The 27,057-nt window shown below is 41.0% G+C and overlaps 1 protein-coding gene across 3 annotated transcripts; it reads left to right on the forward strand.

Moving 5' to 3' along the window:
• On the forward strand, positions 1–26,532 carry LOC131943944 (tetratricopeptide repeat protein 8). Of its 3 annotated transcripts, XM_059304335.1 has the most exons (11): positions 1–108; positions 5,548–5,729; positions 6,336–6,495; positions 7,930–8,064; positions 8,525–8,610; positions 9,098–9,296; positions 9,375–9,514; positions 10,257–10,431; positions 19,700–19,822; positions 24,309–24,392; positions 26,054–26,532. In XM_059304335.1, the coding sequence occupies exons 1-11, from the start codon at positions 7–9 to the stop codon at positions 26,168–26,170; spliced, it is 1,503 nt and encodes a 500-aa protein (XP_059160318.1). In that variant the 5' UTR covers positions 1–6; the 3' UTR covers positions 26,171–26,532. The 3 variants fall into 3 exon arrangements, with proteins under 3 accessions (XP_059160318.1, XP_059160316.1, XP_059160317.1); XM_059304333.1 differs by lacking the exons at positions 1–108; positions 5,548–5,729 and adding an exon at positions 5,807–5,847 and having other exon boundaries at positions 26,054–26,527; XM_059304334.1 differs by lacking the exons at positions 1–108; positions 5,548–5,729 and adding an exon at positions 6,061–6,071 and having other exon boundaries at positions 26,054–26,527.
• The last annotated feature ends 525 nt before the right edge of the window (positions 26,533–27,057 follow it).

A 27,057-nucleotide genomic window follows, 5' to 3' on the forward strand; every position in this document is an offset into this window, starting at 1 on the left:
CAAGCTATGGATCCTTTGTTTATGGCAAATAGCTATTTTAGAAGACGAAAATTTAAAGAAACCGTTGAAATTTGCACAGTTATCCTAGAGAAAAATCCTTACGACCAGGTACTTACTAGATAGGTTGAATTATGGATTTTTTAAAATAAAATATTCTGTTATTTCAAATACACCATTAACTTCCTTACCCCTTAAGAGAACATTTGACACCACATTTAAATATCTAGCTTACTCGGTTGACGAGAAAAGAGAGAATTTGAAATTTTTCCGATATTGGAAAATGAAAGACAAAACCGCGTTTTATCCCCTCGACCGGCATAACATTACGTCGTGGACTTGTGTCCACGAGCTTTTAATTCCCGCCATGGTAATTGCGTCAGCTTAGGTTATTTACTCACCGGAAAATAACAAAAAGCAACTGGTTGATAATAAAACTAGATCTAGTTATTTTATTATTTATTAAATTCTACTCTACATGTTATTCATACCATTTTATGAAGTAATGAACACCTGCATAAATCAAATGACCATAATAAATATTTTTATTTCAAATAATAAATATGCATAAAATAATATGATAGTAATTGCTAAGATAGTTTATAAATACAAATACATTTTACACTCAATCACATTATATTGAGTCAACAGTGTGGCAGCTGAGGTTCATACATGGTATTAGTGTCCCCCTTTTTTTTTTACATTACATTTTTTTTCATCTTGAAAACATGACGTATGTGATTTTTTTTTTTTAAAATAAAATCTCCAAACATCGTCACTCGCGTGATTGCTTGCTTATGTTTACCATCCTGTGGATGAAAAATCCCACCACGGTCGCGGGGTCACCGTGACCTATAGTACACGTCATAGAATGAACACGCGTACACGAGATGGTCGGTGTCTTCACTTCTCTCTCTCTTCCCCCCCCCCCCTTCTTCAAGCAAATTGAATAACAGACCTACTTCCCTACTTCTGGTCATTTTTTTTTTTAAAGTTCGGTCATTTTTTTTTAAAGTTCACATATCAGGCATGCTAGACAGCCAGCTGTATAAAAAAAAAATTTAACTAGATCTACGTCTAGCTTAAAAAAAATAATAAATAAACGCGTAAAATGCCCGTAAACAGATTATTTAGCGCCAAAAAAAAAAAGGCAGCTGAACGAGCATTTTTTTTTAAAATACGCAGCAATGAAAAGGGCTAACGGCCGATCAATTAAGTCTAAAAATCACCCGTAATTAGGCCTAGCTCTGAAAAAGGCCACTGAACGAGCATCACTGATTATATAAACGAATAGGCCACGCAGCGTTGACGAGGTTAACCACCGGTCACGAATGCAGCAACTGTCGGCCCACAGTGAAGAAAAAATCAATATACTAATAAAATTACTAATACAACAATAATGTCCATAATTTTACTTTTTCCACACATGCTACAATTGAATTATAATTAAAATACTAGACTTAACAGTTCATTCCGTAAAAAACAAAAACTAGTTGTTTCAGTCTGGCAACTAGCGTAGCAATGACGTCATGATACTAAAAATAGCGGATAGAAATGTCAGCGTGGGTACCTCATTTTGGGATAAGATTTTGGAAGCCAGAATCAATAATTATGTAAATATACAAGGTAAATATCTCAATTATATATTAATTTAGAGGAGGTCGGGCCGTTTTCCCCGGAGGTCGGTCGTTTTTAGCGGCGGTTCAGTTTTTACGGAGAGCGCTCTACTAGAAATCCTCTCATTATTTACAACAACAAATCTCTCGATTTTTTCTGGCATTCTAAGGCATATTATCCATTTTATTAGCATTCTGCATTAAAATAATGATGAGAATTTGCGAGATTAACAGTTTTTTCATTTGTCGTGGATGGGACCCCTAAAATAAACGTAAAAACCGTCTAAAAACGACGCGTGACGTTTCAGGGTCAGAGGTCAATCCAGCCATCTAAGCAACGCGCCAGACTATTACTAGATTCTAGATCTAGATCAGGCTAGATCTAGAACTAGGTAAAACCTTAGTTTAGCGTCGGTTATTATTCCGGAATCGTATAGCAGTAAAAAACAGTAAAACAATGCCAAAGTCTGTCACACACTTCCGGAATTCACCGAAAGTACTGTAAACCATACTTTATTTCAAAATATTTGGCTTCATCTTTTATTTTTATACAGAATGTTTAAAATTTGGATAGATTTATTTTTGTAATCATTTTTACATTTTGTAATCATTTTTAGTATTTTCGTAAACTAGATTTTTTTAACTTGGCCTAGCAGCTAGATATCTAGCTAGATCTAGATCTAATTAATTAATGGTCACAAATCCGCTGCAAGCCAAAAACATTAAATTATTACATTTGACTACTACATTATTTATATTTATATTAATATATGTTTTCTTTTTATTTTTAGATCTACCAATTTAAATTAACTATTATATATATTCTTGTTTCCTTTTGTCGATTAAACTTAAAAAATTAAAACATAATTTACTACAATCGACTTTCAATTTATTTATATTTCAATGGTCAAATAAACCATGGTTTACCGTAACTCTAGTTACCGAAACTCAACAAACATTACCCGATAATTTCCGACGCTAAACTAAGGTTTTACCTAGAACTAGATCTACACGTCGGTTAAAAAATTGAAATTAGCGATATTTTTTATTTAGGCATATAGATATTTAATATTTGGTAAAACCTTAGTTTAGCGTAGGAAATTATCGGGTAATGTTTGTTGAGTTTGTTGTTTGTTGACAATTATTTCAAAATATAGCGTACCAGTTTATAGGCCTAATAAAGCTTTTTTCAATAGGCCCTGATTATTCTTGAAAAACAATTATAGCTATTCCCTTTAAAAAATGTTCTAAATTTAGGCTTTTAGAAACCTTTTGGAGCCAAAGATATAACAGTTGAATATATATAGAAAACATTAATAGTAAATAATGTCTATACTCCCATTTTGACTACGGTTGCAACATTTACATGGCTCATTATAACTGTTTAGAACTGTAAACATGAATTGAAAGTTACCACCCTGTCTGCAACCTAGTTTAAATAGAAGAGGTGAACCGGGTGAACATAAAATTAAATAATACAATTTTATTTCAATTGGTCTTGAACAGAAAGTATAACTAGAACTGTTCAAGGACTGTTCCATAAACCACTTTAAATTATTATGCAGTTGTTATAATGCTACCTAAAATAAATAAGATGGATTAGACAGAATTAAAACATAAGAATTCTTAAGATCTGGAATCTTGTAGTGGTGAGCGAATATTACTGATTGTTTGATTTACGCAGTTATCAAATAGACATTTTAAAAAGCAAGCTAAAAAGTCTAGAACGAAATACAAAAATCCCTTAAAAAATGTTGTAAAATTGAAGTGTATGCTTATATCTTTATTTCAATTGAAATTCACCCCTAATTTCTAAATATATTATTACACACTATACAAAAAATATTCTTCGACATACTAATATAAAAAGTGTCACTCACATTGCTTGCATGGTCAGCCACTCAACTCTCTTTTGCAAAAAGTTGAATTATAAACATATTTAAGGGGTCAGCGTGATCGAGTCAGTAAAGCTCATGGTTGCTAAACTGAAAAAAGTCAAGTTCAAACCCTCTGGGGAAGATGCGGCTCATTGGCTCTTTTTCTATCCCTAATTGTGTTTGAGGCGTGGTCAAGTCGGCAAAGCTCATGGTTGTTAAATTTGAATAAGTCTCGAGTTCAAACCCTCTGGCAGATAAGGCTCGATCCCTTCCAACACTAATTATTAAGAACAAAGAAGAAGAAACATATTTAATGAAAGTAGGTAATCCTAAATAAAAAAAGTAAAACGACTCACATTTCAACAACAGCAGGCACTTAATTCAAAACTTTACAGAGTTAAAAGATTTTATTTTCTTTTTAGCTTTAAAGAAATATTTATTTGTTATTTCTCATGCGTTCCAACAATTGTACCACTTTTATCTAACAATAAATATTAGATAAGTAAAGACTCAATTATTGTAAGAATTAGCCTTTGACACTGTTTCTAAGAAACACACTCGCCCAAAGGTTATTATCAAATTTTAGGCAATAAATCTTTTTAAGTTTGATTTAAAATAAATAGCTTAAAGTTAAAAGTAAATTTTAATTTTAAAATACTTAACCCTTTTTAAACTAGAGAAAATTATATGTTGCGTCCTATTAAACTAATTTCATCAATTTAAAAAAAATGATGAAGGGTAAAAAAATAATAACTTGATTGAGACAACAGCCAACTAAGCCCGCCCATTTAATAAAGCATTTGGGTTTGGGTTTTTGTTTGCATTGTGTTTGGGTTTTGGTTTAAGTTTGCGTTTGTTTTCTATTGTGTTTGTGTCTTCCGTTTTGTGTTTGCGTTAGTGTTTCTTTTGTATTTGTGTTTAGTTCTGTTCCCAAGTTGGTACATTTAAAAAAAAGATTCACTGTGGCAAAGCACGAGTATGCAGCTAGTATTACTATACTGCTACATGTTATTTTGCTCTTGAACAGTTTATTACTAGATATATATCGTGCAGTCGCTCTGTTACATTTTAACTGTCTTCACCAGCAGCTGCTAATTCTATTGTTTCCACTGACTAAATGTGATTGAAAATCATATGAGTCTGTCGTGTGTCTTGACCTCCACTGAACCCCTAAGACTGACTCACATAATCAAATCCAGGTTAAGAACCATTGCTCTAGCATTATCACACACTAATATAATTAAAAAAGCTTATTGGTGGGCTTAACCTGGTATGTTTACACGAGGAATGATCATTTCAAGTAGAATTGTCACCATTACAAGCTGTCACCATTACAAGCTGTCACCAATACAAACTGTTACCAATACAAACTGTCACCAATACAAACTGTCACCAATACAAACACCAATACAATACAAACTGTCACCAATTCAAACTGTCACCAATACAAACTGTCACCAATACAAGCTGTCACCAATACAAACTGTCACCAATACAAACACCAATACAATACAAACTGTCACCAATTCAAACTGTCACCAATACAAACTGTCACCAATACAAGCTGTCACCAATACAAACTGTCACCAATTCAAACTGTCACCAATACAAACTGTCACCAATACAGACACCAATACAAACTGTCACCAATACAAACTGTCACCAATACAAACTGTCACCAATACAAGCTGTCACCAATACAAACTGTCACCAATACAAACTGTCACCAATACAAGCTGTCACCAATACAATACAAACTGTCACCAATACAAACTGTCACCAATACAAACTGTCACCAATACAAACTGTCACCAATACAAACTGTCACCAATACAAGCTGTCACCAATACAAACTGTCACCAATACAAACTGTCACCAATTCAAACTGTCACCAATACAAACTGTCACCAATACAGGCACCAATACAAGCTGTCACCAATGCAAACTGTCACCAATACAATACAAACTGTCACCAATTCAAACTGTCACCAATACAAACTGTCACCAATACAAACTGTCACCAATACAAGCTGAAATTGTATTTTTGTACTTTAAAGGCTGCTTGGCATTTGAAGACGAGAGCTCTGACTGGCCAGGTGTATGTAGATGAGGTGGACGTAGATGAAGAAGGCATCGCTGAGATATTAATGGACGACAACATCATAGCCAGTGTCTCGCGGCCGGGTACATCACTCAGAGGGCCAACAGCTAATCATGGTGGGCCTAGTCAAGGAGTTAGGTAGGTCATCTTAGTGGGCCAACAGCTAATCTTAGGAGCAAACAGCTAATCTTAGTGGGCCAACAGGTAATCTTAGTGGGCCAATAGCTAATCATGGTGGGCCTAGTCAAGGAGTTAGGTAGGTCATCTTAGTGGGCCAACAGCTAATCTTAGTGGGCCAACAACTAATCTTAGTGGGCTTATAGCTAATCTTGATGGGCCAACAGATAATCTTAGTGGGCCAACAGATAATCTTAGTGGGCCAACAGATAATCTTAGTGGGCCAACATCTAATCATGGTGGGCCAGCAGATAATCTTAGTGGGCCAACATCTAATTTTGGTGGACCTAGTCAAGGAGTTAGGTAGGTCATCTTAGTGGGCCAACCGCTAATCTTAGTGGGCCACCAACAAATCATGGTGGGCCACCAACAAATCATGGTGGGTCAAGTCAAGGACATAAGTAATGAATTGGTTAGTGGCTAATATTGTTGGGTGTTGTCTGTTAATGATGTCTGCAAAAAGTTAATCATTTAAAAAAAGATGTAACAAGTGATGTCTGCAAAAAGTTAATTATTTAAAAAAAGATGTAACAAGTGATTATATAAACACTGTTGTTATTGCTTTAGACCAACAAGCCAAAGTGGTCGACCTCTGTCAGGATTTGTACGACCTGGAACTCAGTCAGGTCGACCTGGCACCATGGAGCAGGCCATGAGGACACCACGCACAGCACACACAGCCAGACCAGTCACCAGCGCCTCGGGCAGATTTGTTCGTCTTGGAACTGTGAGGGGGCACTCATGCTCATCTTTGTTTCTCTCTCTCTCATGCTCATCTTTGTTTCTCTCTCTCTCGTGCTCATCTTTGTTTCTCTCTCTCTCATGTTCATCTTTGTTTCTCTCTCTCTCATGTTCATCTTTGTTTCTCTCTCTCTCATGCTCATCTTTGTTTCTCTCTCATGCTCATCTTTGTTTCTCTCTCTCTCTCATGCTCATCTTTGTTTCTCTCTCTCATGCTCATCTTTGTTTCTCTCTCATGCTCATCTTTGTTTCTCTCTCTCATGCTCATCTTTGTTTCTCTCTCTCTCATGCTCATCTTTGTTTCTCTCTCATGCTCATCTTTGTTTCTCTCTCTCTCTCATGCTCATCTTTGTTTCTCTCTCATGCTCATCTTTGTTTCTCTCTCTCTCATGTTCATCTTTGTTTCTCTCATGCTCATCTTTGTTTCTCTCTCTCTCATGTTCATCTTTGTTTCTCTCTCTCATGCTCATCTTTGTTTCTCTCTCTCCCATGCTTATCTTTGTTTCTCTTGTCAAGGCTAACTTGTATTTCCATCCCTAAGGCTAATGTTTCTGTCACTAAGGCTAATGTTTCTGTCACTAAGGCTAATGTTTCTGTCACTAAGGCTAATGTTTCTGTCACTAAGGCTAATGTTTCTGTCACTAAGGCTAATGTTTATGTCACTAAGGCTAATGTTTATGTCACTAAGGCTAATGTTTATGTCACTAAGGCTAATGTTTCTGTCACTAAGGCTAATTTTTCTGTCACTAAGGCCAATGTTTATGTCACTATGGCTAATTTTAATGCCACTAAGGCTAATGTTTCTGTCACTAAGGCTAAAGTTTCTGTCACTAAGGCTAATGTTTCTGTCACTAAGGCTAATGTTTATGTCACTAAGGCTAATTTTAATGTCACTAAGGCTAATGTTTCTGTCACTAAGGCTAATGTTTCTGTCACTAAGGCTAATTTTAATGTCACTAAGGCTAATGTTTATATCACTAAGGCTAATGTTTCTGTCACTAAGGCTAATGTTTCTGTCACTAAGGCTAATGTTTCTGTCACTAAGGCTAATGTTTATGTCACTAAGGCTAATGTTTCTGTCACTAAGGCTAATGTTTCTGTCACTAAGGCTAATGTTTATGTCACTAAGGCTAATGTTTATGTCACTAAGGCTAATGTTTCTGTCACTAAGGCTAATGCTTCTGTCACTAAGGCTAATGTTTATGTCACTAAGGCTAATGTTTATGTCACTAAGGCTAATGTTTATGTCACTAAGGCTAATGTTTCTGTCACTAAGGCTAATGTTTATGTCACTAAGGCTAATGTTTCTGTCACTAAGGCTAATGTTTATGTCACTAAGGCTAATGCTTCTGTCACTAAGGCTAATGTTTATGTCACTAAGGCTAATGTTTATGTCACTAAGGCTAACATGTGTTTCTAGGCCTCTATGCTGTCCTCACCTGAGGGTCCTTTCATCAACTTGGCCCGACTGAACATGACAAAATATGCTGCACGGCCTAGCCTGGCTAAAGGTTTATTTGAGTACATTTTTCATCACGAGAATGATGTGAGGAATGTAAGTTCACTGTTATGTGTTGGTCAGTTTATAAGTCTGTCTACTGCCATGTCTGTCTGTACTTGTCTGTCTTTACTTGTCTGTCTGTACTTGTCTGTCTAATGCCATGTCTGTCTGTACTTGTCTGTCAATACTTGTCTGTCTGTACTTGTCTGTCTAATGCCATGTCTGTCTGTACTAGTCTGTCTGTCTGTCTACTGCCATGTCTGTCTGTACTTGTCTGTCTGTCTGTCTACTGCCATGTCTGTCTGTACTTGTCTGTCTGTCTGTCTTAGTGTCTACTGCCATGTCTGTCTGTACTTATCTGTCTGTACTTGTCTGTCTACTGCCATGTCTGTCTGTACTTGTCCGTCTGTCTGTCTACTGCCATGTCTGTCTGTACTTGTCTGTCTACTGCCATGTCTGTCTGTACTTGTCTGTCTACTGCCATGTTTGTCTGTACTTGTCTGTATTTCTGCAGGCACTTGAGCTTGCAGCACTGGCTACAGAGGCCTCACAGTTCAGTGACTGGTGGTGGAAAGTTGCTTTGGCTAAGTGCTACTACAGGTAGGTGGCTGGTGCTAAGTGCTACTACAGGTAGGTGGCTGGTGCTAAGTGCCACTACAGGTAGGTGGTTGGTGCTAAGTGCTACTACAGGTAGGTGGCTGGTGCTAAGTGCTACTACAGGTAGGTGGCTGGTGCTAAGTGCTACTACAGGTAGGTGGCTGGTGCTAAGTGTTACTACAGGTAGGTGGCTGGTGCTAAGTGCTACTACAGGTAGGTGGCTGGTGCTAAGTGCTACTACAGGTAGGTGGCTGGTGATGTATGACTAAAGTTGACTGCTGGTGTATGGCTGACTGCAGTTGTGTGGCTGGTGATGTATGACTAAAGTTGACTGCTGGTGTATGGCTGACTGCAGTTGACTTTGTGTGGCTGGTGATGTATGACTAAAGTTGACTGCTGGTGTATGGCTGACTAAAGTTGACTTTGTGTGGCTGGTGATGTATGACTAAAGTTGACTGCTGGTGTATGGCTGTTGACTTGTCTTGTAAAGGCTTGGCATGTACCGTGAAGCTGAGAAGCAGCTGAGGTCGGCCCTTAAAACAGATGAAGTGATAGATAGCTACCTGCACCTGGCCAGGGTCTACTGCAGACTGGACCAGCCCCTGGCTGCTCTAGAGGTTTACCAGCTGGCCCTCAAGCAGTTTCCCTGTGAGACCACCCTGCTGACGGGCATGGCTAGGATATATGAGGTAGGCAACCACTTTCAGTCCTCAGCAACTCTGTCATCTCAATGTATTTGAAGTCACTGTGATGACCTTTAACCCCAGGGTCTGACCAAGATGGAGGAGGCAGTCAAACTGTACAAGCAGGTCCTGACACATGACAGCATGCATGTGGAGGCCATCGCTTGTATCGCCACCCACCATTTCTACTCAGACCAGCCTGAACTGGCCCTCAAATTCTACAGGTTTGTGCATTCAAAATGGTTGAAACTGTCCATAGCTAACTTTTTATATAACTTTTTATCCTAAGATCAAAGGCATCAATTTTGTTAAGACAATGCTTTGTTAAGGCACCAGTTTAGTTAAGACAATGCTTTGTTAAGGCACCAGTTTAGTTAAGACAATGCTTTGTTAAGACACCAGTTTAGTTAAGATGCCAATTTTAAGACACCAATTTTATAAGACAACTCTTTTGTTAAGATACCAACAAAAAATTATCAGGGTCACTGAATAGTGGGGCATTTAAATATAAAAATATGGCGGGGCATTTAAAGATAAAAAATATGGTGGGGCATTTAAAGATAAAAAATATGGTGGGGCATTTAAATATAAAAATATGGCGGGGCATTTAAAGATAAAAAATATGGTGAGGCATTTAAATATAAAAATATGGCGGGGCATTTAAATATAAAAATATGGCGGGGCATTTAAAGATTAAAATATGGTCGTTCATTTAAAGGTAAAAATATGGTGAGGCATTTAAATATAAAAATATGGTGGGGCATTTAAAGATTAAAATATGGTCGTTCATTTAAAGGTAAAAATATGGTGGGGCATTTAAAGATTAAAAAAATATGGTGGGGCATTTAAAGATAAAAATTGAAAATATCTTTGTGTTAAATTGACTGTTAACATGTGGTGATGATTGATAAAAGATCAGCATGGCCAAGTGACTGTTAACATGTGGTGATGATTTGTTTCTTCCAGACGTCTGCTCCAGATGGGAGTGTACAATGGGGAACTGTTCAACAACCTTGGCCTTTGTTGCTACTTTTCCCAGCAGTATGATATGACCTTGACCTGCTTTGAGAGAGCCTTGGCGCTTGCAGAGAATGATATTGTTTTAGCAGACGTCTGGTTCAACATTGGCCATGTAGCAGTCGTAAGTATCAACACAATATTTGCCACACATCATTGGCCACACTACATTGGCCTCACAACATTTGCCGCACAACATTGGCCACACAACATTGGCCGCACAACATTGGCTGCACAACATTGGCCGCACTACATTGGCCACACAACATTGGCCGCACAACATTGGCCGCACAACATTGGCCACACAACATTGGCCGCACAACATTGGCAGCACAACATTGGCCACACAACATTGGCCACACTACATTGGCCACACAATATTATCCATATATTAAGTGTGCACACAACCAGGGCTTCTCAAATCATTGAATTGCGGCCATTGGATCTTTTCATCCCCATCAGATTGTGAGCAGAATGTGAGAAACCAAACTTCAAGAGATAACTTTTTCTTACTTTTGAGCCATCTAAAAAAGGGAGAACACTCCTACATAGGAAAATGTGCATGTTTAGCTCCCTTGCTAGTTAAGCTTTCCAGTCTGTATAAAGTAGCTAGTTGCACAAGTAAATAAAATTTGACGTCACAGGCTCTAAACCTTTCGTGCACAATAAAATCTAATTCAAATGTAGTCGTTCGCATTGCTATGTTAACCATTTAAAAAATGATAGAACGCGATTATGATTCCAGTCATATATGCACTCCTTATTAGCAGCGGTTATTGACCGTTACCGCCATATAATTTTTATTTCAACTTTTTACCTGTTTTTGTTAATCTCATATTGAGTTTAAAAGGTGAGTTTAAAAAAAATTTACATAAAATAGTAAAACATTGAGACTAACTCTGTTTTTAGTGGAATTATCTTCAATTTTTTTTTAATCTTTCTAAATAGCATATTTATTTTAGGTTTATCCATTTAGCAGACTATGCAAAATGTCTCACAAACTAGGTACCCTATTAGTGGTATCGATACCGCATTTTAATGTTCAATCATTTTATAGCAATTATGTCACCAATTTTTATACATTATTTTCTTAAAGAATTTTAATAATTAAACTAGTAAATTAGAGGATTCAAAGATAATAAATTAACCTTTTTAAAATAGTAAAAATTGTATGTTGCGGCCTGTACTATGTGCTACTAATGATTGTATTAGGTATATGATAACTCAACACAAAGTTGAAATTAAGTTATACATAGAATGATTTAAAACTAAAAATAATGATCCTAGGTTCGATTTGAGTAAGACTATACGATTTTTAATTTATTTTTTTGACTACGAAAATCATCTTTTTCGTAATGCATTATAGTAGAGGCTTAAATCTAAAAATCGAGAAAAACTGTATCGTAATGTTTTGTCGCTATATCCATTGGTATTTTGATCGATTAAAATAAGAAAACATTTAGACTTAATTTGAATTTAGTGTGAGTCGGTACATTTTTAATGTTATATTCACAAGTGTTTTTACTTTCTTCTTCAGACGTTCACAAGCTGTAAAACTCGACTAAGTATTAGCAATATCGATTTTACCTTTCTCCGCTTTTGTATTCCGTTATATTTGTTTTATATTATTAGGCCATAAGATCTATTTAAAATGTAAAATAGATCTATTTAAAATGTAAAATAAAGATGTATCTAAGCTGTCTTAAATATTATAAACCAAAGGTCGAAATTATTAATTGAATAGTGGTTCAATTTACCAAGTAGACTGTGTGGGATCCAAATCTTATTAATCTAAGAAATATTAGTTAAAACACAACATTTTATGAGTGTGTTCATTCTAAATTCTATTGTAACAAGCTGAATGTGTATACTGGTAGTCATCATTTACTTCATAACCCATTAGTTTATCTTGCTAAAGAATAAAACATACCCTTGTAAACAAATGCCTATATTTATTTGCTTGATACCCACTCACACTCAAATAACGATTGTATGAGGAGTGGGGTGGGGGGGGGGGAGACTTTCTGAGTTAAAGACCTTTGAGTCGGGTGCTAATTGAGTTAAGTTAGTGTGATTGATGTTTTCGAATACTACATCTAAAAATGAAGTTGAAAGTATCTAAAGTACTGTTGATAAGTTAGCTAGGTAGTAATGGGGTACCTTTTGCTTTTCTAAACGTGGTACGGTATTGAATCTGCCCTTCATCGTCCACAAATAAAGTCACTCTTTTTTACACACATTCCCCTCCCCATCCATAGCTTATCCTCATGGTTGCCAGACGTTTTTCCAGACCCCGTATTCCCAAGATTTTGTTAAATGTTATCACAACTGGACAGCGTGGTCTAGTATGTAGTAAGCCCGCTAACTAAACTGATAGTTCGGTACCCGACCTGGAGACCGTAGGTCATCCGACGACCAAGCTGTCCCTCACGTTCAAAACCAGGTGGCAAGATGTCATATTTAAAACTGGAGGCAAAGTCAGACAGAAACCCTCGTGTCTAGCGTCAGTCTATGTAGCTCTGTGAAATGCTCGATTCTTGATAACGTTGCTGCTTGTTTCGCGCCAGCTATGTTCAGTTATCTAACGACACCCAAAGATTATCTCTTAACTGACATGCTTCCAATAAGTCAAAAACACTCATATATGTTGCACTGTACTGAATGGTTTTTTTTTTTACTCAGCCAGTTTCTTTTATTTTTACTATTACTGTGACGTTTGAGTTAAAGTATTGAGTCTATCCAGTGGTATTATTTTATTTAAATGATTTTTAATAAACCACTTTTAAATTAAATAATACTTATTTGAAAATTTTATAATTGTGCGCCTACCCAGAGTTATTACCCATTTGCCTTTTTTCTCTACTTTCGGCATGACCAATTTTTGTTTTGATTTTCCATAGTCTTAGTTGTCCCCGTAATTTTTACACTAAAACCGTCATATCTAGAGAACCATTTATCCTATAAACATAAATTTGGTATCATTTTGCAACATTTAGTCCCCTTAATACAACCCGGTCATTATTTTGTCATTTTAATTATTTTAAAAAATGTGTGCAACTAGCTAAAAAAGTATAAAGTTTAATTCTGTATTTGGCGGACGGGCGGGTAGAAGGACCAATGGTAACAAAGAAAGTTTGCAAAAAAATTTGACTTAATCGCCATAGTTTAATATATCTAAAATTATCTAAATTAATGATTAAAAAAATTAATATTGAAGGCTTTTTAAAACAAAGTTCATTTCCCAAACTTATAGTGTTAATTGACGGCATGTGCATTAAACAAAATTAAAGAAAATATATCACCCTTCACAAAAATTCTAATTACCGGTAGGGTTCTGTTTGATGCCCTGGGCTATTCTGTGAGCGCTTTGGTGCATAATTTTGTTTTTAAACAGTGCGATAGACTATGGATAAGAAAGGTTACTATAGTCTTTAACTGAATTGAATTCAGACATCCCCTGGAGCTTCGACATGGGTGCTATTTGGCTTCCCGGGCCTTCCCGTGTTCACTATTGCGCCTACGTTTGTTTGAGTGCAAAAGACTATGAATAAGTTGGGGTACTATAGTCGTTTACTAAGTTGAATCAGGCGATGCAGCCGGTGCCCCAGCATGGTGCGATTTGGCACCCCCGGCTAGACTGTGAGCACTTTGCGTTTATGTTTGCGTTTGTGTTTTCTTTGTGTTTGGGTTGGGTTTGTGTTTGTTGTTGGGTTTGTGTTTAGATTTGGTTTGTTTTCATTTGCTTTTTTGCTTGCATTTGTGTTTATTTTCTTTGTGTTTAAATTTTGGTTGTGTTTATGTTTTTGTTTGTCATTGTTCAGTTTTTTTGTGTTTTGGTTTGTCATTGTTTAGTTTTTTTGTGTTTTGGTTTTGGTTGGTTGTGGTTAGGGTGGGCAATGCCAGGTATATGCTGATTACTAAACACACATGTCATGGTTCTTTACAGATAGGTTACAGATAGGTTTTTCACAGAGGCCAATGCAGGGCCTGGCCGGGACAGCTAGTATATGTATACATCTTAATTTTAAAATGTTAACAGCAATACGACAAATTTATGCGGCAAACATTTCTTACAATTATTACATAAGCCTATAAACAACATTAAATATAGTATACAAAACCAAATGACAGTCAGTAAAAATGTTCAAATGAACTAAAAACATCAATATACTATACAAATTTTGCTGTGAGATATTTTGTCTGGGATATTTTGTCTGAGATCATTTGTCCTGGTATATTTTGACCGTGAGATATTTTCTCTGGGATATTTTGTCTGAGATCATATGTCCTGAGAGCATTTGTCATGGAACCTTTTTTATATATAAATGTATATGTATATATATATATATATATATATATATATATATATATATATATATATATATATATATATATATATATATATATATATATATATATATATATATATATATATATATATATATATATATATATACACATACATACATACATATATATATATACATACATACATACATATATATATATATATATATATATATATATATATATATATATATATATATATATATATATATATATATATATATATATATATATACACATATATGGTTACTGAGAGTGAGTCCCTCCCGACCTGGTTGGCCCTAGGCCCCGATAGGATGATTGGCCCAAGGCCCCGCTAGGATGGTTGGCCCTAGGCCCCGATAGGATGGTTGGCCCTAGGCCCCGCTAGGATGTTGGCCCTAGGCCCCGCTAAGATGTTGGCCTTAGGCCCCGCTAGGATGTTGGCCCTAGGCCCCGATAGGATGGTTGGCCCTAGGCCTGCTAGGATGGTGTGCCATAGGGCCAGCATATTCCTAATGTTGGCTCTGTATATGATTGTGTGTATGTGTTTTAAACCTGAGGCTCAATAGCTGAGGATTGGAGTGGCACTTAAACCTGAGTATATAGCACTTAAGTAGATACTTTGAGTGCTTTATATTGCATATTATAAATAGGGTTGCGTCATGTGATAGTGTGAGGGTTGCGTCATGTGATAGTGTGAGGGTTGCCTCATGTGATAGTGTGAGGGTTGCCTCATGTGATAGTGTGAGGGTTGCCTCATGTGATAGTGTGAGGGCTGCCACATGTGATAGTGTGAGGGTTGCCTCATGTGGTAGTGTGAGGGTTGCCTCATGTGGTAGTGTGAGGGTTGCCTCATGTGATAGTGTGAGGGCTGCCACATGTGGTAGTGTGAGGGTTGCTGCATGTGGTAGTGTGAGGACCTACATGTGGTAGTGTGAGGACCTACATGTGGTAGTGTGAGGGTTGCCTCATGTGGTAGTGTGAGGGTTGCCTCATGTGGTAGTGTGAGGGTTGCCTCATGTGGTAGTGTGAGGGATGCCTCATGTGATAGTGTGAGGGCTGCCACATGTGGTAGTGTGAGGGTTGCCACATGTGGTAGTGTGAGGGTTGCCTCATGTGGTAGAGTGAGGGTTGCCTCATGTGGTAGTGTGAGGGTTGCCTCATGTGGTAGAGTGAGGGTTGCCACATGTGGTAGAGTGAGGGTTGCCACATGTGGTAGTGTGAGGGTTGCCTCATGTGGTAGTGTGAGGGTTGCCTCATGTGGTAGTGTGAGGGATGCCTCATGTGGTAGTGTGAGGGTTGCCGCATGTGGTAGTGTGAGGACCTACATGTGGTAGTGTGAGGGTTGCCTCATGTGGTAGTGTGAGGGTTGCCACATGTGGTAGTGTGAGGGTTGCCTCATGTGGTAGTGTGAGGGTTGCCTCATGTGGTAGTGTGAGGGTTGCCTCATGTGGTAGTGTGAGGGTTGCGTAATGTGATAGTGTGAGGGTTGCCTCATGTGGTAGTGTGAGGGTTGCCTCATGTGGTAGTGTGAGGGTTGCCGCATGTGGTAGTGTGAGGACCTACATGTGGTAGTGTGAGGGTTGCCTCATGTGGTAGTGTGAGGGTTGCCTCATGTGGTAGTGTGAGGGTTGCCTCATGTGGTAGTGTGAGGGTTGCCACATGTGGTAGTGTGAGGGTTGCTGCATGTGGTAGTGTGAGGACCTACATGTGGTAGTGTGAGGGTTGCCTCATGTGGTAGTGTGAGGGTTGCCTCATGTGGTAGTGTGAGGGTTGCCTCATGTGGTAGTGTGAGGGTTGCCACATGTGGTAGTGTGAGGGTTGCCACATGTGGTAGAGTGAGGGTTGCGTAATGTGATAGTTTGAGGGTTGCCTCATGTGGTAGTGTGAGGGTTGCCTCATGTGGTAGTGTGAGGGTTGCCACATGTGGTAGTGTGAGGGTTGCCTCATGTGGTAGAGTGAGGGTTGCGTAATGTGATAGTGTGAGGGTTGCCACATGTGGTTGCCTGGTGTGGTACTGTGAGGGTCTCCACATGTGGTTGCCACATGTGGTAGAGTGAGGGTTGCCACATGTGGTAGTGTGAGGGTTGCCTCATGTAGTAGTGTGAGGGTTGCCTCATGTGGTAGTGTGAGGGTTGCCACATGTGGTAGTGTGAGGGTTGCCACATGTGGTAGAGTGAGGGTTGCGTAATGTGATAGTGTGAGGGTTGCCTCATGTGGTAGTGTGAGGGTTGCCTCATGTGGTAGTGTGAGGGTTGCCACATGTGGTAGTGTGAGGGTTGCCACATGTGGTAGAGTGAGGGTTGCCACATGTGGTAGTGTGAGGGTCTCCACATGTGGTTGCCACATGTGGTAGAGTGAGGGTTGCCACATGTGGTAGTGTGAGGGTTGCCTCATGTAGTAGTGTGAGGGTTGCCTCATGTGGTAGTGTGAGGGTTGCCACATGTGGTAGTGTGAGGGTTGCCACATGTGGTAGAGTGAGGGTTGCGTAATGTGATAGTGTGAGGGTTGCCTCATGTGGTAGTGTGAGGGTTGCCTCATGTGGTAGTGTGAGGGTTGCCACATGTGGTAGTGTGAGGGTTGCCTCATGTGGTAGTGTGAGGGTTGCCACATGTGGTTGCCTGGTGTGGTACTGTGAGGGTCTCCACATGTGGTTGCCACATGTGGTAGAGTGAGGGTTGCCACATGTGGTAGTGTGAGGGTTGCCACATGTGGTAGTGTGAGGGTTGCCACATGTGGTAGTGTGAGGGTTGCCTCATGTGGTAGTGTGAGGGTTGCCACATGTGGTAGTGTGAGGGTTGCCACATGTGGTAGTGTGAGGGTTGCCTCATGTGGTAGTGTGAGGGTTGCCGCATGTGGTAGTGTGAGGGTTGCCTCATGTGGTCGTGTGAGGGTCTCATCATGTGGTAGTGTGAGGGTTACCTCATGTGGTAGTGTGAGGGTTGCCTCATGTGGTAGTGTGAGGGTTACCTCATGTGGTAGTGTGAGGGTCTCCTCATGTGGTAGTGTGAGGGTTGCCACATGTGGTAGTGTGAGGGTTGCCTCATGTGGTAGTGTGAGGTTTGCCTCATGTGGTAGTGTGAGGGTTTCCACATGTGGTAGTGTGAGGGCTGCCACATGTGGTAGTGTGAGGGTCTCCTCATGTGGTAGTGTGAGGGTTGCCACATGTGGTAGTGTGAGGGTTGCCTCATGTGGTAGTGTGAGGGCTGCCACATGTGGTAGTGTGAGGGTCTCCTCATGTGGTAGTGTGAGGGTTGCCACATGTGGTAGTGTGAGGGCCTCCTCATGTGGTAGTGTGAGGGCTGCCACATGTGGTAGTGTGAGGGTTGCCTCATGTGGTAGTGTGAGGGTTGCCACATGTGGTAGTGTGAGGGTCTCCTCATGTGGTAGTGTGAGGGTTGCCTCATGTGGAAGAGTGAGGGTCTCCACATGTGGTGGTGTGAGGGTTGCCACATGTGGTAGTGTGAGGGTTGCCGCATGTGGTAGAGTGAGGGTCTCCACATGTGGTAGTGTGAGGGTTGCCTCATGTGGTAGAGTGAGGGTTGCGTCATGTGATAGTGTGAGGGTTGCCTCATGTGATAGTGTGAGGGTTGCCACATGTGGTAGTGTGAGGGTTGCCGCATGTGGTAGAGTGAGGGTCTCCACATGTGGTAGCATGAGGGTTGCCTCATGTGGTAGCGTGAGGGTTGCCGCATGTGGTAGTGTGAGGACCTACATGTGGTAGTGTGAGGGTTGCCACATGTGGTAGTGTGAGGGTTGCCTCATGTGGTAGTGTGAGGGTTGCCTCATGTGGTAGCGTGAGGGTTGCCACATGTGGTAGTGTGAGGGTTGCCGCATGTGGTAGTGTGAGGACCTACATGTGGTAGTGTGAGGGTTGCCACATGTGGTAGTGTGAGGGTTGCCTCATGTGGTAGTGTGAGGGTTGCCTCATGTGGAAGCGTGAGGGTTGCCTCATGTAGTTGCCTGGTGTGGTACTGAGAGGGTCTCCACATGTGGTTGCCTCATGTGGTAGTGTGAGGGTTGCCATGTGTGGTAATGTGAGGGCTGCTGTGTGTGGCTGTTGTTTAAGGAGCACACATGTTAGTACATGTTTTAAGGTTGAGGATGGGAACACTCTAGGCCAGGAAGTTGAGCAGGAAATTTGCGGTCTGTGGATAGGAGGAACAAGAGTTGGGTAAAGCCTGACCCGGATGTTGAACAACTAGCCAAGTGTCACCACTATAGCAATATCACAAAAGACATGTGTCTCCATTCAAATAACAGACATGTGTCTCCATTAAAACAACAGACACGTGTCTCCATTAAAACAACAGACATGTGTCTCCATTAAAACAACAGACATGTGTCTCCATTAAAACAAAAGACATGTGTCTCCATTAAAACAAAAGACATGTGTCTCCATTAAAATAACAGACATGTGTCTCCATTAAAACAACAGACATGTGTCTCCATTAAAACAAGAGACATGTGTCTCCATTAAAACAACAGACATGTGTCTCCATTAAAACAACAGACATGTGTCTCCATTCAAACAAAAGACATGTGTCTCCATTAAAACAAGAGACATGTATCACTGTTGAAAACATGTCACCATTAGAACATAGACATGTATCACCATTAGAGTAACAAACATGTGTTACCATTAGAACAACAGACATGTGTCACCATGAGAGCATGTAATTGTTGAGTAGGGCTAACATGTCTGAATGTTCTGTGTGCAGTGACATCCATTTGCACAACTCATGTCTTGACATTCATTTAGGACCACCAGCTGTAACATTGCATTGTCCATGTTTCAGGGCATCTGTGATATTCTAATGTCCATGTTTCAGGGCATCTGTGATATTCTAATGTCCATGTTTCAGGGCATCTGTGATATTTTAATGTCCATGTTTCAGGGCATCTGTGATATTCTAATGTCCATGTTTCAGGACATCTGTGATATTCTAATGTCCATGTTTCAGGGCATCTGTGATATTCTAATGTCCATGTTTCAGGGCATCTGTGATATTCTAATGTCCATGTTTCAGGGCATCTGTGATATTCTAATGTCCATGTTTCAGGGCATCTGTGATATGAAGCTGGCCTTCCAGTGCTTCAGACTGGCACTGTCACACAACAACGACCATGCTGAGGCCTACAACAACCTGGGCGTGCTGGAGCTCAGGAGGAATCACCTGGATGCTGTAAGTCATCAGCTGGCTGACTTAAGTCATCCAGTGCACCTCACACCATCCTAAGTCATCAGCTGGCTGACTTAAGTCATCCAGTGCACCTCACACCATCCTAAGTCATCAGCTGGCTGACTTAAGTCATCCAGTGCACCTCACACCATCCTAAGTCAGCAGCTGGCTGACTTAAGTCATCCAGTGCACCTCACACCATCCTAAGTCATCAGCTGGCTGACTTAAGTCATCCAGTGCACCTCACACCATCCTAAGTCATCATCTGGCTGACTTAAGTCATCAATTGGCTGACTTAAGTCGTTTAGTTTACTACTATTTTGTGACTCAATCTACTGACTCTTGCATACATGACTGCTGACTGTTAGTTACCTGACTGCTGACTGTTAGCTACATGACTGCTGACTGTTAGCTACATGACTGCTGACTGTTAGCTACATGACTGCTGACTGTTAGCTACCTGACTGTTAGCTACATGACTGCTGACTGTTAGCTACATGACTGCTGACTGTTAGCTACCTGACTGTTGACTGTTAGCTACATGACTGCAGACTGTTAGTTGCCTGACTGCTGACTGTTAGCTACCTGACTGCTGCCACCTTGTTGTTAGGACTTGCTAGTGTACCATGAAATGTAGTGGGACATTGTTTACCACTTGGGTCTCTATAGTAGACAAATCTATTTTTAGCTTTGTTGGTAACATGAGAGGCTCTAGGCTGGCTGTACTTTAGTGCCCCCCCCCCCCCATCACCCTCACTCCCCCCCCCCATCACCCTCACTCCCCCCCCCATCACCCTCACTCCAAACCCCCATCACCCTCACTCCCCCCCCCATCACCCTCACTCCCCCCCCCCCCCTGTACCAACAGTATGTAGATGACAGCAGAGAGCTCATTTATTTCCCCATCTGTAAACTAGCTGACCTACATACTTGGACTGACACTGTCCCCAAAACCATCTGACATATCTGCCCGAATTCTTTCAAAGTGTAGACCATGTTTGTCACCCGTTTGGTGTGATGGCAGAGAGGGGCATCTGTGTTTGGTGGCAGAGAGGGGCATCTGTGTTTGGTGGCAGAGAGGGGCATCTGTGTTTGGTGGCAGAGAGGGACATCTGTGTTTGGTGGCAGAGAGGGGCATCTGTGTTCTCTAAAGCATTAAGCACTGCTAACTGTGCATGAACCTTGTGCTAAAGCCTTGAACCTTGTGCTAAAGCCTTGAACCTGGTGCTAAAGCCTTGAACCTGGTGCTAAAGCCTTGAACCTTGTGCTAAAGCCTTGAGCCTTGTGCTAAAGCCTTGAACTTTGTGCTAAAGCCTTGAACCTTGTGCTAAAGCCTTGAACCTTGTGCTAAAGCCTTGAACCTTGTGCTAAAGCCTTGAGCCTTGTGCTAAAGCCTTGAACTTTGTGCTAAAGCCTTGAACCTTGTGCTAAAGCCTTGAACTTTGTGCTAAAGCCTTGAACCTTGTGCTAAAGCCTTGAACCTTGTGCTAAAGCCTTGAACCTTGTGCTAAAGCCTTGAACCTTGTGCTAAAGCCTTGAACCTTGTGCTAAAGCCTTGAACCTTGTGCTAAAGCCTTGAACCTTGTGCTAAAGCCTGGAACCTTGTGCTAAAGCCTTGAACTTTGTGCTAAAGCCTTGAACCTTGTGCTAAAGCCTTGTACCTTGTGCTAAAGCCTTGAACCTTGTGCTAAAGCCTTGAACCTTGTGCTAAAGCCTTGAACCTTGTGCTAAAGCCATGAACCTTGTGCTAAACCTTGAACCTTGTGCTAAAGCCTTGAACCTTGTGCTAAAGTCTTGAACCTTGTGCTAAAGCCTTGAACCTTGTGCTAAAGCTTTGAACCTTGTGCTAAAGCCTTGAACCTTGTGCTAAAGCCTTGAACCTTGTGCTAAAGCCTTGAACCTTGTGCTAAAGCCTTGAACCTTGAGCTAAAGCCTTGAACCTTGTGCTAAAGCCTTGAACCTGGTGCTAAAGCCTTGAACCTTGTACTAAAGCCTTGAACCTTGTGCTAAAGCCTTGAACCTGGTGCTAAAGCCTTGAACCTTGTACTAAAGCCTTGAACCTTGTGCTAAAGCCTTGAACCTTGTGCTAAAGCCTTGAACCTTGTGCTAAAGCCTTGAACCTTGTGCTAAAGCCTTGAACCTTGTGCTAAAGCCTTGAACCTTGTGCTAAAGCCTTGAACCTTGTGCTAAAGCCTTGAGCCTTGTGCTAAAGCCTTGAACTTTGTGCTAAAGCCTTGAACCTTGTGCTAAAGCCTTGAACCTTGTGCTAAATCCTTGAACCTTGTGCTAAAGCCTTGAACCTTGTGCTAAAGCCTTGAACCTTGTGCTAAAACCTTGAACCTTGTGCTAAAGCCTTGAACCTTGTGATAAAGCCTTGAAACTTGTGCTAAAGCCTTGAACCTTGTGCTAAAGCCTTGAACTTTGTGCTAAAGCCTTGAACCTTGTGCTAAAGCCTTGAACCTTGTGCTAAAGCCTTGAACCTTGTGCTAAAGCCTTGAACCTTGTGCTAAAGCCTTGAACCTTGTGCTAAAGCCATGAACATTGTGCTAAAGCCTTGAACCTTGTGCTAAAGTCTTGAACCTTGTGCTAAAGCCTTGAACCTTGTGCTAAAGCTTTGAACCTTGTACTAAAGCCTTGAACCTTGTGCTAAAGCCTTGAACCTGGTGCTAAAGCATTGAACCTGGTGCTAAAGCCTTGAACCTTGTACTAAAGCCTTGAACCTGGTGCTAAAGCCTTGAACCTGGTGCTAAAGCCTTGAACCTTGTACTAAAGCCTTGAACCTTGTACTAAAGCCTTGAACCTTGTGCTAAAGCCTTGAACCTTGTGCTAAGGCCTTGAACCTGGTGCTAAAGCCTCGAACCTTGTGCTAAAGCCTTGAACCTGGTGCTAAAGCCTTGAACCTTGTACTAAAGCCTTGAACCTGGTGCTAAAGCCTTGAACCTGGTGCTAAAGCCTTGAACCTGGTGCTTAAGCCTTGAACCTGGTGCTAAAGCCTTGAACCTTGTACTAAAGCCTTGAACCTGGTGCTAAAGGCTTGAACCTGGTGCTAAAGTCTTGAACCTTGTACTAAAGCCTTGAACCTTGTGCTAAAGCCTTGAACCTTGTGCTAAAGCCTTGAACCTTGTGCTAAAGCCTTGAACCTTGTGCTAAAGCCTTGAACCTTGTGCTAAAGCCTTGAACCTTGTGCTAAAGCCTTGAACCTTGTGCTAAAGCCTTGAACCTGGTGCTAAAGCCTTGAACCTTGTACTAAAGCCTTGAACCTTGTGCTAAAGCCTTGAACCTGGTGCTAAAGCCTTGAACCTTGTACTAAAGCCTTCAACCTTGTGCTAAAGCCTTGAACCTGGTGCTAAAGCCTTGAACCTTGTACTAAAGCCTTGAACCTTGTGCTAAAGCCTTGAACCTTGTGCTAAAGCCTTGAACCTTGTGCTAAAGCCTTGAACCTTGTGCTAAAGCCTTGAACCTGTTGCTAAAGCCTTGAACCTGGTGCTAAAGCCTTGTACCTTGTACTAAAGCCTTGAACCTTGTGCTAAAGCCTTGAACCTGGTGCTAAAGCCTTGAACCTGGTGCTAAAGCCTTGAACCTTGTACTAAAGCCTTGAACCTTGTGCTAAAGCCTTGAACCTGGTGCTAAAGCCTTGAACCTTGTGCTAAAGCCTTGAACCTTGTGCTAAAGCCTTGAACCTTGTGCTAAAGCCTTGAACCTGGTGCTAAAGCCTTGAACCTTGTACTAAAGCCTTGAACCTGGTGCTAAAGGCTTGAACCTGGTGCTAAAGTCTTGAACCTTGTACTAAAGCCTTGAACCTTGTGCTAAAGCCTTGAACCTTGTGCTAAAGCCTTGAACCTTGTGCTAAAGCCTTGAACCTTGTGCTAAAGCCTTGAACCTTGAGCTAAAGCCTTGAACCTGGTGCTAAAGCCTTGAACCTTGTGCTAAAGCCTTGAACCTTGTGCTAAAGCCTTGAACCTGGTGCTAAAGCCTTGAACCTTGTACTAAAGCCTTGAACCTTGTGCTAAAGCCTTGAACCTTGTGCTAAAGCCTTGAACCTTGTGCTAAAGCCTTGAACCTTGTGCTAAAGCCTTGAACCTGTTGCTAAAGCCTTGAACCTGGTGCTAAAGCCTTGAACCTTGTACTAAAGCCTTCAACCTTGTGCTAAAGCCTAGAATCTGGTGCTAAAGCCTTGAACCTTGTACTAAAGCCTTGAACCTTGTGCTAAAGCCTTGAACCTTGTGCTAAAGCCTTGACCCTTGTGCTAAAGCCTTGAACCTTGTGCTAAAGCCTTGAACCTGTTGCTAAAGCCTTGAACCTGGTGCTAAAGCCTTGTACCTTGTACTAAAGCCTTGAACCTTGTGCTAAAGCCTTGAACCTGGTGCTAAAGCCTTGAACCTTGTACTAAAGCCTTGAACCTTGTGCTAAAGCCTTGAACCTTGTACTAAAGCCTTGAACCTTGTACTAAAGCCTTGAACATTGTGCTAAAGCCTTGTTGTGTTTTCAGGCCAGATCATTCTTCCAGGCGTCTTTTGTCATAGCTCCCCATCTGTATGAACCCCATTACAACTTTGCTGCGCTAGCCGATCAGGTGGGTAACACATCATTGGGTAACTAATTGGGTCACAAATCATTGGGTCACACATCATTGGGTCACACATCACTGGGTCACACATCATTAGGTCACACATCATAGGGTCACACATCATTGGGTCACATCACTGGGTAACACATCATAGGGTCACAAATCATTAGGTCACACATCACTAAGTCACACATCATTGGGTCACACATCACTGGGTCACACATCACTGGGTCACACATCATTAGGTCACACATCACTGGGTCACACATCATTGGGTCACACATCATAGGATCACACATCACTGGGTCACACATCATTGGGTCACACATCATTGGGTCACATATTTTATTGAATTACATATTACTGAGTAACATCACTATGTAAGACATCACTGTGTAAGACATCACTGTGTAACACATCACTGTGTAACACATCACTGGGTAACACATCACTGGGTAACACATCACTGGGTCACACATCACTGGGTAACACATCACTGGGTAAGACATCACTGGGTAAGACATCATTGAGGAACATATAATTGAATAACATATTACTAAATAAGCCATCACTGGGTAACATAAGTAGAAAATAAAACTAAAAAACAACTTTATAATAATAAGCTTCTAACTGCACTGAAAACAATAAATCATTAGAAGTATAATAAAAGCTGTGGCAGCATAAGGTAGCCTTTATCAAAGTAAGCTGTATTATTTTATAACTTTGAACATTCTCACTGCATATAACATTTTGTTATTATAAATGTTTTTTTTATATTTGTTTTACTTTCTCTATTTTTGCTTCAGTTGGTGACCTCTCTATTTTTGTTTCAGTTGGTGACCTCTCTATTTTTGTTTCAGTTGGTGATCTCTATATTTTTGTTTCAGTTGGTGACCTCTCTATTTTTGTTTCAGTCAACTTTGTGACCTCTCTATTTTTGTTTCAGTTGGTGACCTATTTTTGTTTCAATTGGTGACCTCTCTATTTTTGTTTCAGTTGGTGACCTCTCTATTTTTGTTTCAGTTGGTGACCTCTCTATTTTTGTTTCAGTTGGTGACCTCTCTATTTTTGTTTCAGTTGGTGACCTCTCTATTTTTGTTTCAGTTGGTGACCTCTCTATTTTTGTTTCAGTTGGTGACCTCTCTATTTTTGTTTCAGTTGGTGACCTCTCTATTTTTGTTTCAATTGGTGACCTATTTTTGTTTCAGTTGGTGACCTATTTTTGTTTCAGCTGGTGACCTCTCTATTTTTGTTTCAGTCAACTTTGTGACCTCTCTATTTTTGTTTCAGTTGGTGACCTATTTTTGTTTCAGTTGGTGACCTATTTTTGTTTCAGTTGGTGACCTATTTTTGTTTCAGTTGGTGACCTCTCTATTTTTGTTTCAGTCAACTTTGTGACCTCTCTATTTTTGTTTCAGTTGGTGACCTCTCTATTTTTGTTTCAGTTGGTGACCTCTCTATTTTTGTTTCAGTTGGTGACCTCTCTATTTTTGTTTCAGTTGGTGACCTCTTTATTTTTGTTTCAGTCAACTTTGTGACCTCTCTATTTTTGTTTCAGTTGGTGACCTCTCTATTTTTGTTTCAGTTGGTGATCTCTCTATTTTTGTTTCAATTGGTGACCTCTCTATTTTTGTTTCAGTCAACTTTGTGACCTCTCTATTTTTCAGTTGGGAGACCTACAGAGCAGCTTTGTGTCAGCCAAGCGTGCTGTTGAGTCCTTCCCTAGCCATGTGGATTCTCAAGAACTCTTGAAACAGCTCAAGCAACATTTCTCTCTCCTCTAAACCCTTATCTCTTCCAGACCCACCTTCCTTGTAGACCCCCCTCTCTAGACCCCCACTTTCTCTAGACCCACCTCTCTAGACCCCCACTTTCTCTAGACCCCCTCTCTATACCCCCACTTTCTCTAGACCCACCTCTCTATACCCCCACTTTTTCTAGATCCCTCTCTCTATACCCCCACTTTCTCTAGACCCCCCTGTCTATACCCCCATTTTCTCTAGACCCACCTCTCTATACCCCCACTTTCTCTAGATCCCCCTGTCTATACCCCCACTTTCTCTAGACCCCCCCTCTCTCTAGACCCCCCATGTCTAGACCCCCCTCTCTATACCCCCCTGTCTATACCCCCACTTTCTCTAGACCCCCCTGTCTATACCCCCACTTTCTCTAGACCCCCCTCTCTATACCCCCCTGTCTATACCCCCACTTTCTCTAGACCCCCCTCTCTATACCCCCACTTTCTCTAGACCCCCCTCTCTATACCCCCACTTTCTCTAGACCCCCCCTCTCTATACCCCCACTTTCTCTAGACCCCCCCCTCTCTATACCCCCACTTAGACCCATCCCTCCCCTACACCCAACTCCCTTCTAGTCTCCCTTATACACACCTCCCTTCCAGAGGCGTAGCGACCCTTTCCGGCGCCCGGGGACAAACTTTTCGATTTGCACCCCCCCCTCGAGATTTTGATTTGCACCCCCCCCCTTCAAACTTTTGATTTGCACCCGCCCCCCCCCCCCCCCCCCCTCGAGATTTTGATTTGCACCCCCCCTCAAACTTTCAATGTGCACCCCCCTCAACCTTCCAATTTATTTTTCCAACCCATTTTGGCGCCCCCTAAGCTCGGCACCCGGGGACATATGTCCCCCGCCCCGCCCCCCTCGCTACGCT

The sequence above is a fragment of the Physella acuta genome, unplaced genomic scaffold, assembly GCF_028476545.2.
Source record: "Physella acuta isolate Inbredline_101_S28 unplaced genomic scaffold, ASM2847654v3 ptg000473l, whole genome shotgun sequence".
NCBI lineage: Eukaryota > Metazoa > Mollusca > Gastropoda > Physidae > Physella > Physella acuta.

Coding starts and splice junctions, on each gene's coding strand:
- LOC131943944 (XM_059304335.1), top strand. CDS start 7: ATGGATCCTTTGTTTATGGCAAATAGCTATTTTAGAAGACGAAAATTT. Junction 6,496..7,929: donor GATTTGTTCGTCTTGGAACT/GTGAGGGGGCAC, acceptor ATGTGTTTCTAG/GCCTCTATGCTGTCCTCACC. Junction 10,432..19,699: donor ACATTGGCCATGTAGCAGTC/GTAAGTATCAAC, acceptor TCCATGTTTCAG/GGCATCTGTGATATGAAGCT.